The sequence below is a fragment of the Melanerpes formicivorus genome, unplaced genomic scaffold, assembly GCF_026170545.1.
Source record: "Melanerpes formicivorus ecotype bairdi unplaced genomic scaffold, bMelFor1.0.p_v2 SCAF_134, whole genome shotgun sequence".
Lineage (NCBI taxonomy): Eukaryota > Metazoa > Chordata > Aves > Piciformes > Picidae > Melanerpes > Melanerpes formicivorus.
This window is the reverse complement of record NW_027142486.1, coordinates 114,505-131,471: the sequence shown is the minus strand read 5'-3', so window position 1 is coordinate 131,471 and position 16,967 is coordinate 114,505. Positions and strand designations below refer to the sequence as shown.

At 56.0% G+C, this 16,967-nt stretch overlaps 1 protein-coding gene across 9 annotated transcripts; it reads right to left on the bottom strand.

Moving 5' to 3' along the window:
- Positions 1–2,241: 2,241 nt before the first annotated feature.
- On the bottom strand, positions 2,242–13,679 carry LOC137456693 (E3 ubiquitin-protein ligase TRIM39-like). 9 transcript variants are annotated; one of them, XM_068168254.1, is made up of 8 exons: positions 13,547–13,679; positions 11,438–11,488; positions 10,014–10,080; positions 8,789–8,988; positions 8,085–8,201; positions 6,504–6,665; positions 4,256–4,282; positions 2,242–3,271 (listed from the first exon to the last, which is right to left on the bottom strand). In XM_068168254.1, the coding sequence occupies exons 4-8, from the start codon at positions 8,838–8,840 to the stop codon at positions 2,712–2,714; spliced, it is 918 nt and encodes a 305-aa protein (XP_068024355.1). In that variant the 5' UTR covers positions 8,841–8,988; positions 10,014–10,080; positions 11,438–11,488; positions 13,547–13,679; the 3' UTR covers positions 2,242–2,711. The 9 variants fall into 9 exon arrangements, with proteins under 9 accessions (XP_068024355.1, XP_068024356.1, XP_068024357.1 ...); XM_068168255.1 differs by having other exon boundaries at positions 8,789–8,960; XM_068168256.1 differs by lacking the exon at positions 13,547–13,679 and adding an exon at positions 11,819–11,840.
- Positions 13,680–16,967: the final 3,288 nt, after the last annotated feature.

Sequence of the window (16,967 nt, the reverse complement as noted above, 5' to 3'; positions counted from 1 at the left end):
CTGAGAAGTTTCTGTGCTGTTTATAAATTGTATCTATCAAATATTGTGCATCTGTTGTGTATTTTGTACCTACTCATTGCATTTCACAGCTCTAGATTTTAGTTTGCTTGTAACTAGAGCTTCACTTCCTTCCATCCCAAACTGAGCTAGGTCTGGCTCAGTGTGTGTGTGTGTGTGAATTCTCTCAGATTAGTTGGGAGGTGAGATTTTCAACCTACCCCAACTAGCCCCTCACAGCCACCATTTCCAGCCCTGGCCTCTCACCTCAGCTTGCATAGGTTCTTTGGACATGGCCTCAGTAGCTCAGTGTAGCAGTTTGGGCTGGGTGCCCTCTGCTGTGTTCATACGAGGGGGTACTTCCTGTGTCCAAAAGGCCAGCCCTGTGGCTGGACACAGGAACCTAGGCATTTCATCCCATAATGAGATGGGGAAAGACTCTGAACATGCTGAGATGAGGAAGGAGTTCATGGGGCCAGCTCAGATGTGGCCACCTGAGGGAGCTCTCTGTGTGTGGCTGTGCTTTGCCTGAGCACATCCAGCGGTAAGTTGATGCCGAACCTGCCGGTCTGGACACGGAGAGCAGAAATGCAACCAACAGCCAGGTGTGAGGAGGTGACACTGGCACAGGGGGGCAAAGTGGCCCAGAGCTGCAGAGCCAGTGGCTCTTTATTGCCATGTAGATGAATGTTACAGATGCACTTTCCCACAGCCTGCCTCCTTCAGCCACTGATTTATCTCCATTTCAGCAGGTGCCCTTCTCCCCAGCTGCCTTTCCCTGCCCTTCAAAATGCAGCACTCTGCCAGTTTCTGCTCCCATCCTTTTCTCACACAGTTTGGAGGTGCAACATTGCTTATCACCTCCAGGGCCTCACAGACATGATGGCCACCTAAACATTTGGTTATCACTTCCCTTTTGGGTTCCCACATCTCCCCCTTCTTTGTTTCTTAATTCTGAGTCTATGGCATCCTGGTATCCAGTCCTGATTCCAATGCTCCTGGTCTCATTTACACATGATCAGACTCATAGCACAGGTTCAGGCTTAGGTTGGTTGACTTCCAGCTTTGTAGGCACAGCCATCACTGCAGTCAGCTTTCATTTGGCTGTCCTCATTGCAGGTAGGGGACTTCAGGTGCATGGGACTTGTGCCAACCACTAGCTGCTTGGCCTGTTCTGCCCTCCTGGATGGCTCTCTTGCCACACAGAGATTCATCCCTCATATCAAGGTCGGTATAGCTGTCTCCACCACTCAAGACCTCTTGGGTTGCAGCTTCTAGCCAAGGCCAATCCAGTCTTGCCCTTGACCATGGGAGGAGAGGATTGGTGGGTCCCAGCCCTTTCACCTGGTTGTTAACACAGAACCTCACCTGCCTCATCTGGTGACAAATGGCTATCAGGGCAAGGCAGAGGCAGATCCAGGTGAGCAGAAGAACCACATCAGGGTGTAGCAGGGGTTTTGAAGCTGCTGGTGGCTGTGGGCTTCCCAGGGGTGTTTTGCCTGACCATTCCTGCATGGTCAGCTGAGGTGCTGAGCATTGCATCTCCACAAGAAGCATTTCAGACCGTAGCAGTATCTGATGCTGCAGATTCTCTCCTCCTCACCCAGCACAAAGCTCTCCTTAAACTGAATAAGGGAGAGACTCAGACCATGTTTTGCCCTCATCTGCTATAACTTCTGGGAATGCCACAGGATCCTCATTTCTCTGTGCTTCCTTAAAACATGCACACCTCAGCCCCTGAGATGCCTCAGGCAGGGGAGGAGAGCTTGAGTAAAAAGCTCAGCCAGGCAGCTGAGCACAAGCAGCAGGGGGCCTGGAGGCCCTTGTTGATTCTCCACTGGTGTCTGCACTCTTTCCATCCCAACTCTGCTCCTCTGGAGAAGCTGTGGGAATTGTATCTGTCTGCTGTGTTATGATTATGATTAATGAGAAACTAAGAAGGCAAATATGCCTTATTAGGGCATATTGCAGTGGGGGGAGCAACTGATAGACTGACTTTAGGGAGTAGAACCTCAAGCAATGCTCAGCTGATAGAAGGAAATGGTTTAGCTCTTGTGGGCCATATACCCTGGGAACAAACTGCAGCGGTGTAGAGAGCAAAAAGCATTTAGCTGATTACCAATGACCTTTGTGACTGGGTGCTGGGTGCCAACTGATGCTCTGCTCCTCACAGGCTCAAGAGCGGTGTTCTGGCTGGCTCACCAAGCTGACACAGTGCATTAACTTAATGACCCCACACCAACATGACCACTAAGCAGTATCCTTTATTGCATCACACACAGCCTGCACTGGAGCTCTGCCAAAGGCTGGGAGCCCTGAGCAAGGCAACCACACTGCTCATGGAAGGCTGAACAAGACAGATGCATTACAAGGCTACAAACTTCTTGAAAGAGAGAAAGTCCTTTCACTGCCTGGTCTTGGATGCTTTCCAAACACCATGCAGTCCTGATCCTCTCTTTCCAGTTGTTTCTTCTCATTGGTCTGGGGCCAGTTTCACAGGTTCCAAGCCAGAGACTGCTTCCCTGTGTCTCTCTGCAGCTGCAATGCTATCTAAGCCCAAGGCATTACCATTACCTAGCTTAACTGAAACTACTTCTAGTTGTGCTTCAAAACCTATTTCCTATGCTACTGGAGAAGCTTTTTCTAACAGAAAGAAAACAGAAGAGGAAGCAAAACCATTAGGGAGTGTCCTTCCTTCAGCACAATGCACAGAACTAGTCATCATCAGCAGTATCCTGCACTATGCTTAGAGGCTCATCCTCAGGCGTTCCAGAAGCAAGACCTGTGGAGAAGAAAGGAAAAAACTTCTCTGCCTGGCTGCTGCCCCCAGCAATGGTAAAAGTGTGCAGAGCTCTTTTCTTATGGACATCATAAACCGACAGCTGCTTGGCTGAGACGTCCAGGAAGAGCCCAATCTTTTGTGGCCTCCCACCCACACTCAAACGGGACCATGGCTCCACGAAGGCCCAGCAGTCTCGCCCATCTACAAGCCCTATGGCCCAGAAGCCATTCTCAGGGGACAGAGTCAATGCCCCTTTGCGACTCACAGACTCCCGCGCAACACCCAAGGTCCAGCTTTTCCTCCTGCCAACATCCACTTGCCAGTAGTGCCTGCCCGAGGTGTATCCTTCCTTTGCCAGCACAAACAGGTGGCTGTCAAACCTCAGATCATTCCTGGGAACGTCCCTGAGGGCCCCAGTGTCTTTCACACTCTTCCCTGCCTCAGAGATCTCCAGTCTGGGGTGAGCTGTGTCCGCATCCAGGGTGACATCCCCTGCAACCATCAAGTCATGCCATCAGGAACAGTCAGCACAAACTCTGCATTCCTGAGACTTTCTCCTCTGTGTCCTCATCCACCTCTCCCTTGCTCTTCCTTCCCCCTCCATGCTTAGGTGCACCTGGCAGCCTCTTGCCTCAGGGGACCTCCAGCTTCTCTCCTCCCATCCCTTCCATGTCCTTCCCTCGGGCTGCTGACCAGGAATTGCTGGGGGGATGGCCTGAGGAGAAGGACCAGGAGCTGGCCATGCAGCTCCTCCTTGGCAACACCAGAACTACAATAGACTTTTACAGGCCTGAGGAGCTGCAATCAGAATGGCCAAAGGAAGTTGTGTGTGACAGAAAGGGAGGGGGAAGCTGGAGAGATCAGGGATCAGGCTGGCAGGCAGCTGAAACCCACCTGGCAATCACTGCAGACACTCAGTGGCCAGCAAGAGCTGCTAAAATACAGACCCAAAGAGTTCAATAACTGCTGAAAACTGGTGTGTGGGAGCAGACCCTGCTGGGAATGATGGTGGAGGACAGCCAAGTCTTGAGCCAGCTGGACACAAGTCTCATGGCTATGGAAATGCAGGACCAGCAGCTGGAATTTGGGTTGGGGTCATGGTGAAGTCCTTAGCAAAGCCTGAAGGAGATTTTCAATCTCATCTCAACTCAGATTTAAAGAGTAAGGAACTGAGCCTTCAGTGGAGCAAGAGCAGCTGCAGACACTTCTCCTGAGCCTTGAAAGAGGGCAAGGCCAGGAGTGGGAGGCAGGGCCTGAAGCAACCAATGCTGGTTGACCATCCCTCTTCCCCGCAGCTGGGAGGGCTCCTGTCAAGCTCAGGCAGGGGCTGTGGCAGCACACAACCAAGTCCAAAGCTCTCAAAGAATCCCTGCCCTGAGCATGTTCCTCAGCCAAGAGTTCTCTGAGCACTGGGAGTTGCCTGCCAGAGCTGCACTCCCAGCGAGTGCTCGGCTCCACCATCGCCCTGCTGCTTACCTTGGTAGCGCTGGATCCTGAAAAGCTCTGTGGGAAGAGAGGAAAGCAGCCATGAGTGGATTTGCCAAGGCTGGCTCCAGAGTGCTGAGACACAGCCCAGGCTGCTGAGCAGAAGCTTCTTGTTCTCCTCTAGTGCTGTGCTGCTCATGTGGCAGGGGAATAGCGAAGAGGACTGCAGCAGGACACCTTTAGCACAGATCAGGTGATGGAAAGCCCAAGCTACAGACTCCCTTTAGAGACAAGGGAGGCAAGAGGGACCTTGAGCACCTGCAGTGTCCACCTGAGCATGCAGGCATCTCACTTGCATGGGACACAAGAGCTGCTCCCCAAGAAATAGAGCCCTGTGCACTTGCATCACTTGTGAGGAGGTGCAAAGGACCTGCTTGTAGGTTCCTTTGATTGTCCTCCAGGATCATCAAGTCCAACCTATCAACACAGACCCTATGACTAGACCATGGCACCAAGGGCCACGTCCAATCTCCCCTTGAACGCCTCCAGGGACGGCGACTCCACCACCTCCCTGGGCAGCACATTCCAACGACAAATGACTCGCTCGGCGAAGAACTTCCTCCTCGCCTCGAGTCTAAACCTCCCCTGGCACAGCTTGAGACTGTGTCCCCTTGTTCTGGTGCTGGTTGCCTGGGAGAAGAGACCAACCCCTTCCTGGCTACAACCACCTTTCAGGTAGTTGTAGAGGGCAATGAGGTCACCCCTGAGCCTCCTCTTCTCCAGGCTAAACAATCCCAGCTCCCTCAGCCTCTCCTCATAGGGCTGTGTTCAAGGCCTCTCACCAGCATTGTTGCCCTTCTCTGGACATGTTCAAGTGTTTCGATGTCCTTCTTAAACTGAGAGGCCCAGAACTGGACACAGGACTCAAGGTGCGGCCTAACCAAAGCAGAGTACAGGGGCACTATGACCTCCCTGCTCCTGCTGGCCACACTATTCCTAATGCAGGCCAGGATGCCATTGGCTCTCTTGGCCACCTGGGCACACTGCTAGCTCATGTTCAGACAGCTGTCAATCAGCACCCCGAGGTCCCTCTCTGTTTGGGAGCTCTCCAGCCACTCCGACCCCAGCCTGTAGCTCTGCATGGGATTGCCGTAGCCAAAGTGCAGCCCCTGGCACTTGGACTTGTTGAATGCCATCCCATTGGACTCTGCCCATCTGTCCAGTCGGTCGAGGTCCCTCTGCAGAGCCTTTCTACCCTCTAACTGACCAACATCTGCCCCTAACTTGGTGTCATCTGCAAACTGGCTGATGACTGACTCAACCCCCTCATCCAGATCATCAATGAAGATGTTAAAGAGCACAGGGCCCAGCACTGGTCCCTGGGGGACGCCACTGGTGCCTGGCTGCCAGCTGGATGTGGCACCATTCACTACAACTCTCTGGGCCCGGCCCTCCAGCCAATTCCTAACCCAGCACAGAGTGTAGTGGTCCAAGCCATGAGCTGACAGCTTAGCCAGCAGTTTGCTGTGGGGGACAGTGTCAAAGGCCTTGCTGAGGTCCAGGTAGACCACATCCACAGGCCTCCCCACGTCCACCAGGTGGGTCACCTGATCATAGAAGGAGATCAGGTTGGAGAGGCAGGACCTGCCCTGCTTAAATCCATGTTGGCTGGACCTGAGCCCTTGGCCATCCTTCAGGTGTGCAGTTATTGCCCCCAGGATAATCTGCTCCATCACTTTCCCTGGCACTGAGGTCAGGCTGCCAGGCCTGGAGTTTCCAGGCTCCTCCATCCGACCTTTCTTATGGATGGGGACCACGTTGGCCAGTTTCAGTCACCTGGGACCTCTCCAGTGAGCCAGGACTGGAGGAAAATTATGGAGAGCAGCTTGGCAGCTCATCTGCCAGCTCTCTCAGCACCCTAGGATGGATCCCAGCAGGTCCCAAACAAATTCCTCATGGATTACCGGGGCACTACACTGCTCCCTGACCCCATAGGCCAGCTCCGGAGGCCACTCATCCTGAACTCCTGCCTTGCTGTTAAAACCTGTTTAGGTTGGACATCAGGAGGAAGTTCTGCACAGTGAGGGTTGTGAACTACTGGAAGGGGTTGCCCTGAGAGGTGGTGGGGGTCTCATCCCTTGAGATGGCTTCAAGGTCAAACTCAATGTGGCCCTGGGCAGCCTGATCCAGCTGGAGGTGTCCCTGCTCACTGCAGAGGGGTTGGACAAGAAGACCTTTGAGGGTCCCTTCCAGCCTGATGCTTTCTGCCTCCCTGACTCTCTGTGCTGATCCTGCTCACCTTGATTGTTCTGCAGCTCTGCTCTGAGGATCTGAAGGTCGTGGCAAGTGGCCTCCTGCACAGTCTGCACATTCTGCACAGCCTTCAGGAGAGTTTCCATCTGCTGAGAGAGCTGCTGGAGGGATCCCAGGGCCCCTGTGGTACTCAGCTCCACTTTCTTTCCTGGGAAGAAACAGCAGTGCCACCAGCACAATGGCCTTGCCTCCCCTGAGGGAAGCTCTTGTCCCACCAATGGCACAGGGCCTTTCCTCACAGAAGGGACCAACAAGATGCTGACCTCTTTCTCTGCCAAGGAAGACCCAGCCCCAGAAGATGCTGGAGGGTGACCAGTGCAGCTCCAGAGCTGCCTTCCCCAGGACAGGGACACTGCTCAGGGGACATGGAGTCAGCAGGACAGAGGCACACCAGGACTGAAGGGGCACTCCTGAGCCTCTGCAAGGGCTTACTCAAGGCCTAAGCCCAACCTTGCTCCTCCCTTTAAGCTCTCTCTCCCTCTGGGGCTTGCCCACTGCCATGGCCCTTTCCTCCATCCCATCTCCACCTCTCTGGCTCCTGGGCCACCTGGACTCCTGAAGGGTGAGACCTGGCAAGTCCCTTGCCCCACCTCTGAACTGCTTTGGATGCCCTGAGTGCTGGAGGGGTGGGCAAAGAGCACAGGCCCCAGGAGCCTTCCTGAAGGCTTGGCAAAAGCCTGCTGAGCAGGATGAAGGGCAGGAAGCAGCTCCACCCATCTCTCCAGCCAGCACCTTTGGGCTGCAGCAGAGAAGACCCTTGGTCAGGAGGCAGGGGAGTGAGGAAAGAGAGTCAGCAGCAGGACATGGAGATGGACAACCTCATCACACAGATCAGGTCATTGACAGCCCAAGCTACACACTGCTTCCAAAGACAAGGGAGAGAAGAGAGGCCTTGAGCACCTGCAGTGTCCACATAAGCATGCAGCTGGCCCTGGGACAGGGCACACAAGAACTACTCCAGCCCCCACTGCAGGAAGGAGCTGGAGGTGCTGGAAAGTGTCCAGAGAAGGGCCATGAGGAGGAGCAGAGGGCTGGAGCTGCTCTACTGTGAGGACAGACTGAGAGAGTTGGGGTTGTGCAGTCTGGAGAGGAGAAGGCTCCCAGGAGACCTTCTGAAGGGTGCTACAAGAAAGCTGGGGAGGGACTTTTGAGGGTGTCAGGGAGTGATAGGACTGGGGGGAATGGAACAAAAGTAGAAGAGGGGAGAGATTCAGATTGGATGTCGGGAAGAAGTGGTTCCCCATGAGGGTAGTGAGGCACTGGCACAGGTTGCCCAGGGAGGTGGTGGAAGCCTCATCCCTGGAGGTGTTTAAGGCCAGGCTGGAGGTGGCTGTGAGCAACCTGCTATGGTGTGAGGTGTCCCTGCCCATGGCAGGGGGTAGGAACTGGATGAGCCTTGAGGTCCCTTCCAGCCCTGACAGTTCTCTGATCTACTCCACAAGAAAGAGTTTTGTCCTTCTCCATCCCCTGTGAGGAGGTGCAGAGGATGTGCTCACAGCTCGGTTTGCCTGTGCCCAGCCTTTGCCAGCAGAGAGATGAAGGCCTGCTTGGTGGGGGCCCTGCTCACCTAGTTCCTCCTTGAGGCTCTGAAGGTCTCTCTGGGTGGATTCCTGCATGTCCTGCACAGCTTTCTGGAGAGTTTTCATTTGTTGGGAGAGCTTCCACAGCTCTGATGTGGTACTTGCTGTGAAGGAAACATTGTGCCACTGGGACACTGCTGGTACCTCCTTCAGGTACCTGGAGATCATCTATCTGCCATGAAGATGCCCAAGAGCTCTGATTGAAGGCCCCTGCTAAAGCATCTTTCCCAGGCCTCTCCTGTGGGTGATTTCTCTCTCCTCATTCCCCCTTAGAAATCTTCACCTCACAGGGATTCAATTGCACCTTGAAGGTGCCACCTGGGGAGGGTTCTCACTTGGCCCTCTGCCTGCTCAAAGTCTTCCCAGCAGAGCCCTGTGCTCAGGGGCATGGCCAGGCCCTGTTCCCATGGAACCTCATCTCCTCCTTTCTCAGCAGCAGCAAAGGAAGCCCACTGCTTCCCCACCACCCAAAGGCACAGCCAGAGAAGGAGCCCAGGCCATGCTCCTTGCCAGGTGTTCCTTGAGGGAAGAACACTGCCCTGCCAAGATGCCAGCTGGCCAGAGCAGGGGCAGGGCAACTCCTTGCCTTAGAACCTGGGGAGGATGGGACTGCAGAGCCCAGACTGTGCTGGGAAAAGCTCCCTGCCCAGGCAGCTCTGCACACTGGCAGCCTGGAGTCCCAGACACCTACCTGGATGGCCAACACGATCAAGGAATAGCTTGAAGTCGTTGTGATTGGCCATTCCTGGAGTGGGGAGTTGGCTTCATCTGAGTGTGGTGGGCCCTCAGGCATGGGAAGCCTCCAGAACTCCTTGCTCAGAAGGCTTTTGTTCCTAGGTGCTGTTGGTCACTCCTGGCACTCACTGAAAGAGAAACTGTGTGAAGGGTTTCCTGCAAAAGAGTTTAGAGTAATTAGTGTCCTCCTCTTCCCATGGGATGGGAGAGGAGCTCACAGAGTCCCACCTTGTCCAGCTGTTTGCAGCTGGGCAGGAGGCTCCAGAGATCTTCAAGCCCAGTCCCCATGCCAGAGCAGGACCATAGAATCCAGCACAGGAACACAGCCAGATGGGGCTGGAAAGTCTCCAGAGGAGACTCCACAACCTCTCTGGGCAGCCTGCTCCAGGGCTCTGTGACCCTCACAGTGAAGAAGTTCCTCCTCATGTTGAGATGGAACCTCCTGTGCTGGAGTTTACATCCATTGCCCCTTGTCCTACCCCAGGGTGCAACTGGGCAGAGCCTGTCCCTGTCCCCTCCTTCCTGACCCCCAGCCCTCAGCTATTGAGAGACATGGATCAGATCCCTCTCAGGCTTCTGCCCTCTCTAGACTAAACAGCCCCAGGGCTCTCAGCCCCTCCTCACCAGGCTGTGCTCCATTCCCTCCTGGTAGCCTCCCTTGGACTCTCTCCAGCAGATCTCTGTCCCTCCTGAGCTGGGGAGCCCAGAACTGGATGCAATACTCCAGGTGAGGTCGCAGCAGGGCAGAGCAGAGGGGCAGGGAGAACCTCCCTGGATCTGCTGGACACACTCCTAATGCACCCCAGGACCCCCTTGGCCTTCTTGGCCACCAGGGCACATTGCTGTCCCATGCAGAACTTGCTGCCCACCAGCACTCCCAGGTCCTTCTCCACAGGGCTGCTCCCCAGCAGATCCCCTCCCAACCTGCCCTGCTGCACTTGATTCTTCCTTCCCAGCTGCAGGACATGTCCTTGTTGAGCCTCATTAGGTTCCTCTCTGTCCAGCTCTCTGAATGGCCTCACAGCCCTCAGGTGCAGCAGGCCCCTCCCTCTGACCAAATTCCTCCCACCCCAATGGCCTTGGCTTCAGCTGTGCTCTGGAAGGGAACCTGCAGGTGATTTGCTTTCAGTGACTCCTTTGCCTTTCCACCCCTGCCCAAAGAGAACAAACCCAGTTCTTACCAAACATCTCCTTGCTCCTCCTGCCTTCCTGTGCCTTTCCTCAGGGCTCAAAGAGTGGCCAAAACCTCTAGAGAACAGAAGGCAGAGTTGGTGACACCTTCTGATGGACTCCCAGCAGGTCCCTGTCCCATCTCAGGTGCAGGGGAGCCCTCTGGGAATCCTCACTCCATGCCCATCCTTCTCCTTGCTCACAATCAGCCCTGTGTGCTTGTGCAGAGCACAGGAGAAGCTGCTTCAGCCCAGCTGCTTCCCCCCTCCGAGGCACAGGAAGGGCAGCACTGGCTACATGCACAGCTCTGAGACCAACTCCAAGCCTGGAGGGGACCCTGGCAAAGCTCCAGAGTAAGGACAGGGGTGGAATGGCCTTGGCTGGCTGCCAAAGGCACACCAAGCTGCTCCCTCCCTCCTCAACTGCACAGGGGGAGAAATAGGAGGGCAAAGCTGCTGGGTGGCCACCAGGAGTGGGAGATCTCCAGGCAGTGGCCATCGTGGGCACTACAGACTCAGCCTGGGGAAGACCACTTGAATTTGGTGACCATTTCAAAGCAAGCAGCTTGGGGAGAAGCCAAAGCCACACTCAACCCAGGTGCCCCCAGCCTCCCCCTCAGCTTCACCTCCCTCCTTCCCAACCCTTTTACTTTGTCACCCTCTGCTGTGCTTTAAGCTTCCCTGCAGCCCAGAAGCCCAAATGGAACAGACTTGGATTTGCCTCCCAGGAGGACAAAAGCAAATTAGGCAGGAGAAAAGAGAGGTACAAGTCAGGAAAGGAGCAGCCTGGAATCCCTTTGGAAGTCAAAAGCAAAGCTTAACAAAACAGAGAGAAAGGATCTGAGTAAAAGGGAAGTGACAAAGGGGTAAGCAAAAAGGGTAAATGAGAAAAGCCACCACAACAGCAGGCCCAGCTGGCACAGAAGTCTCTGGATGTAAGTGTGGATTGTCCCTGGCTGCAGCTCTTAGGAGAGTGGCTGCAGCAGGAGGCAGCACTCACCATGGGGCAGCTGCAGGAGCAGAGAGGAGTCTCAGGCAGGAAGAAGAGGCAGAAGCAGGCAGATGGCTCCCCTTAAACAGGCTGTGGGCAGGAAGGGGGAGTGGAAGAGACCTTGACCCGGGGACCCCTCCCCCTGGGAGTCTCTCTGCCCACCTGGGTCAGGTTTCTTTGTCCACCTGGGGCAAAATCCTTCCCAGCTGCTCCAGGGATGGCTGGGACCTGACACACCCTGGCCCTTGTCTTTTCCTCCCTGGGCCCTGCAGGGAACAGCCCTGCTGCTAGTGCCTCCAGTTCCTTGCTGCCTGCCCCTGAGGGGACCTGGGGGATGAGCAGGGCCTGCTGGCCCCTGTGTGCAGGGCTTGCAGGAAAGCAAGAGAGTGCTGCTCTTGCAGCCCCACAGCAGCACAGCCTTCAGGGCAGGAGGAGAGACACTTACCTGCCTGAGCTACCCAAGGGGAACAGTGACACAGGACAGCTGAAATTCCACCTGCAGAAGGGAAGGAAAAGGCACAGAAGACTGAGGCACTGGAGTTGAAATTCAGCCTTCCTCTGCCCCCAGGCCCTGCCTCCCCTTCGGGGCAAGGTGTTGGTACTGGAGGCAACCAGGTGCCAAGGGAGCTATGATGCTCCAGAAGCCAAGCAGACCCTCACCAGATGCCCACTGCCCAGCACCAGAATGGAGCTCATGGCAGGAGAAAAGCTTCACCCTGCCTGCTGTCAGGGAGGACAAACTCCTTCCCTGCAGCCTAGGGATCAGAGATGACCTTTGCTCAGCTGCTGAAGGGCTCAGCTTTGAACAGGGACAGCAGACACTGACCTGTCAAAGATGAGCTGAGGAGGAGGCTCTGGCTGACACTCAGCAATGGTTTGTCTGCAAGGCCCAGGCTTGGGGCTCAGCTGCCTTTGGGGGTTGTGGCCATTGGAAGGGGAACTTTAGCCCAGGCCCTGTCTGCACAGACTGAAAGTCAAATAAATGACCACTGGATGCCAAAGGGAAAGAATGACAAAGGCTACACCATTCACTGGCTGCTGATGGGGCCAGGGAGGAGAGGCAGGAGCAGTTCTGGCTCTCTTCTTCTGTCCCTTCTGCTTGCAGCTTCTCTCTCTCTCTCATGGCCTTTACAGGGGATATCTGAAGGGAGGATGTCCCTGGGCCTGGAGGATGTCCCTGCCACTGGAGGGAGGATGTCCCTGCCACTGGAGGGAGGATGTCCCTGGCATTGGAGGAAGGATGCCCCTGGGCCTGGAGGATGTCCCTGGCACTGCAGGGAGGATGGCCCTGGGATTTCAGAGACTGTTTAGTTCTCTAAACCACCATGGAATGGAAGTGATTCTGCCTCTGGAGCAGGTAATTTCTGGAGCTGCTCTGGGATTGGCTCCAGGCCTTGCCTCTTAGTGTCACTGCTCACAGCTGCTCCTTCCTGGCCATGCTGTGCCAGGAGCATTCCCAGCTGCCCTGCAGATGTTCTGCTGTGGGAGGGGCTTGGGAAGCTGGGAAATGGAGCCAGGAGAAGGGAATGCTCTGCATGAAAGGAGGAAGCAAGCAAGGAGGAGGGAAGGTACTGCCCTTGCTGGAGAAGGACCAGGCTGGGGACCCAGAGACCAGCTTGACATGGAGCAGTACAGAGGTTGCACCCTGCCTCTCCCCAGTGCTGCCAGTAGCACCCCATTGCTCCCAGTGCTGCCCCAGTGCCGCCCCCAGCTGCTCCCAGTAGCACCCCAGTGTTCCCAGTTCTCTCCCAGTGATCCCAGTGCAGCCACAGAGGCTCTCCCCATTGCACCCCAGCGCTCCCAGTGCCGCACCAGTGCCACTCCCTGGCTCCCCCTAGTGGCCCCAGCGATGCCTCTGTGCCAATTCTTTGCTGTTCCCAGTGCTGCCAGTGCCACTCTGGTTCTCCCCAGTGCTGCCAGTAGTATCCCAGTGCCACCCCATGGCTCTCCCCAGTGCCACCCCCTTGCCACTTCCTCATTCCCACCCTAACCACACACCCCCCCAGCGTGCTCCCAGGGCTGAAGCAGTTCCATTCCCTGGCTCCTCCCAGTGCTCCCAGGGCTAGCCCAGTGCTCTCACCTGGGACCTCCCTGACTCCATCCAAAATTCAGGAGTGTTTGGGCTCAAACCCAGTAATTTAGGAACATTTTGGGCTCAAACCCAGCGACTAAGGAACATTTTGGGGCTCCAAACCACTAATTTTCAGATGTTTGGATCTCAAAACCACCAATTCTGGGAACTGTTGTGCAACACTTCCCCCCCTGCCCCCCCTTCCCCCCTCCCTGCCCTGCCCTGCTTAACTGGGAAAATTTTGGGCTCAAAAATTCCCATTTCAGGAGTTTTGGGGTCAGAAACCTCTGTTTAGAGACCTTGGGGGTGGGGTGGGGAGAGGCACAAAACCTGGGGGGATTTTTGGTCTCAGAAGTTAGTTAGGGACTCAAACCCAGTTCAGTCCTGCTTGAACCGGCAAAGGCACCAGCTCAGTCCCAGTTAGCCCAGTTCAGTCCCCCTCCACCCCAGTCTGATCCCAGTTTGTCCCCTGGTGCCACTCACCCCAGGGCCACCAGCTGGGGATGGGCCTCGGGCTGTCCCCACTGCTTCTTCCCAGTCCAGCTGCAGTTTATCCCCAGTCAGGGACCAGTTTGCCCAGTCCCAGCTCTTCCCCTCCTCCCAGCTTCCCCTTTTTGAGCACGGGGGAAAGTGAAAGTGAAAGGGATGGGGGGAGGGGAGAGCAAGTCTGGACACGGCCCAGGAAACAGACTGGGAGCACTGGGAGTGGTGCTGGGGTGGAGCTGGGAGCGCAGGAGGGACACAAGGGGCAAGACTGGGAGCACTGGGATGGAACTGGGAGCACTGGGGGGACACAAGGAGTGATACTGGGAGCGCTGGGGTGGCACTGGGAGTGCTGGGGGGATGCTGAAGCAGTACTGGGAGCCGGGGGGCAGCACTCAGAGCAGTGGCTGGAGCCACACTATGGAACTGGGAGAACTGGGACAAGTGAGGGAACTGCTCTGGAGCACTGGGAGCTGCTAGAAAGCCAAACTGGAAGCAACAGAGTGTACTGGGAGTACTGGTGGTGTACTGGGAGCACTGGGGCTGTAGCAGGAGCACTGGGGCTGCACTGGGAGCAGCAGGGATGTACTGGGAGCAGTGGGAGTGATCCTGGCATGTACTGGGAGCACTGGAGCTGTTACTGGGAGCACTGGCAATGATCCTGGATTTATAGTTTGAGGACTAGCACTGATCCTGCTGCTGCACTGGTGCTGCACTGGGGACACTGGGGATGCACTGGGGGCACTGGGGATGCACTGGGAGCAGTGGGAGTGATCCTGGCATGTACTGGGAGCACTGGAGCTGTCACTGGGAGCACTGGCAATGATCCTGGATTTATAGTGGGAGCACTAGCGCTGATCCTGCTGCTGCACTGGGGCTGCACTGGGGGCACTGGAGCTGTACTGGGAGCACTGGCAGTGAGTCCCAGCAGTGCTGCAGTGGCCTCCTACAGGATCATAGAATCACAGAACTGTCAGGGCTGGAAGGGGCCTCAAGGCTCATCCAGTCGCAACCCCTGGCCATGAGCAGGGACACCTCACACTACAGCAGGCAGCTCACAGTCACCTCCAGCCTGGTCTTAAACACCTCCAGGGATGAGGCTTCCACCCCCTCCCTGGGCAGCCTGTGCCAGGCTGTCACCACCCTCCTGGGGAACAACTTCTTCCTCACAGCCAATCTCAGTCTCTAGTTTTGTTCCATCCCCCCCAGTCCTATCCCTCCCTGATACCCTCAAAAGTCCCTCCCCAGCTTTTCTGGAGTCCCCTTCAGATCCTGGAAGGCCACAATTAGGTTTCCTGGGGGCCTTCTCCTCTCCAGACTGTACAACCCCAACTCTCTCAGTCTGTCCTCATAGCAGAGCAGCTCCAGCCCTCTGCTCCTCCTTGTGGCCCTTCTCGGGACACTTTCCAGCACCTTCAGATCCTTCCTGGAACAGAGGCTCCAGAACTGGACACAGAGCTCCTTGTGTGGTCTCAGCAGAGTGGAGCAGAGGGGCAGAATCCCCTCCCTGGCCCTGCTGGCCACACTTCTCTTGCTGCAGCCCAGGCTCTGCTTGGCTCTCTGGGCTGCAAGTGCTCACTGCTGGCTCCTGCTGAGCTTCTCCTCCCTCAGCATCCCCAAGGCCTTTCCTTCAGGGTTACTCTCCAGCCAGTCCCTGCCCAGCCTATAGCAGTGCCTGGGATTGCCCTGAGCCAACTGCAGGACCTTGCCCTTGGCCTTGGTGAACCTCATGAGGTTGTCCTGGGCCCAGCTCTGCAGCCTCTCAATGTCCCTTGGGATGGATCCTTCCCTCCAGCAGTCAGCAGCACCACAGAGCTTGGTGCTGAGGGAGCCTCAGTGCCTCTCTCCATGCAACAACAAAGATGTTAACCAAGCCTGGTCCCAGTGCTGATCCCTGAAGGACTGCACTTGTCCCTGCCCTCCACCTGGGCATGGATCCAAGCTCAAGTGCAAACCAAGATCAGTGACCTCCAGCATGGGTGACATCAACAGGAGAGTCTTTGGGCATCATGGACATTTCCTCTGAGCAGCTGCTTGTGCAGGAAGCTGCAGGAGCTGCAGAGAGAACTTTGCTGCAGAGAGTGGTGCTGGCAGGAGCAGCTCCAGGGGGTCACAGGCTCCAGCTGCTCTTCATCCAAACCACGGCAGCAGGGTGAGGAACCCACAGGGCCAGGAGTCCCAGGGAGCTGCTTGAGCTGCTGTGGAAAACCATAGCAGGGCACTGGGAAAGTTCACCTTTGGTTCTGGAGGACTCTGGGTGCAGCGTGTCCCCGTCTGAGGGTGGGAGAAGTGTGAAGCCATGTCCAGCAGAAGGGGTGCAGGAGGTCAAGGGGAGCCATGTCCAGCAGAAGGGAGCAGGAGCTCCCCCATAGATGTCCTTCCCCCTGGGGTCTCTCACAGCTGTCCCTCCCCATGTGGTTGGCGGTGCTGGACACAGTGGTGCTGCAGCTCCTGGAGGTTCTGGGACCTCCTCAGGCAGCTGTTGCAGCAGGGGACACCGAGGGAGCCAGCCTGGGGACATGTGTGGGGCTGTGCCACCTCCATGGGCACACAAGAGAGGACACAGCCCCCCCTTCCCCCCCCGAGGGCACACACATGGGAATGGGACACGGGTGGGGATGTGCCACCTGCCATGGGGACACCGCTGACAACAGGGACACGCCATGGCTGCTGTCAGACCACTCCACTCCCCTGTCCCTCCCACATCCCTGTCCCCAGCAGTGGCTGTCTTGTCCCCATGGCCCTTCAGGGATGGCTGTCCCTGTCCCAGCCCCCTGTGGTGGTTTAAGCCTTAGCTTGGAGTTAAGAGCTCAGATGGGGGCAAGGCTGAGAATCTCTCCCCTGCTCCCCCCTCCTCCCTCCCAGAAGAGAGGGAAAACAAAAGGAAAAACACCAGAAAGAAGCAAATCCACCAAGCAATGATTTGGAGTCGGCCTGGAAGTAGGGAGGTAAAGAGTTTTCTTTCAACACTATGTATATAAAACAATAACAGATAAGGTTCACAAGGGCAAGGAACAAGGATGGATGGGAGGGGAAAAAAAAACAGAATACAAAACCAGTCTCTGAAGAGGTGCAGAGGCAGCAGGGAAAAGATCAGGCTCCATGTGGCAGAGGAGCAGGAAGGCAGCTGCAGTAGCTCTCATCCAGGAGAGGCAGGAGCCAAAAAGGAGATCTAATGGCTGCAATGTCCTGCTTTTTATACCCGAGGTGGACAGGGAGGGGGGAGTGGAACAGACTCAGTTTCCCAGGGGGAAAATGCCCTGCAGGGAGGGCAAAGCACCTGCAAGCCCTCCACCCTGCTCTGTGTTATTTTCAGAATGGGTGTTAACCCACCACAATCCACCCCTCTGCTCCACTTCCACTCTCCTGTCGCAGCCCCTTCATCCAATCTTGACATGTGGTATTGGAATCCTTGGTGCAA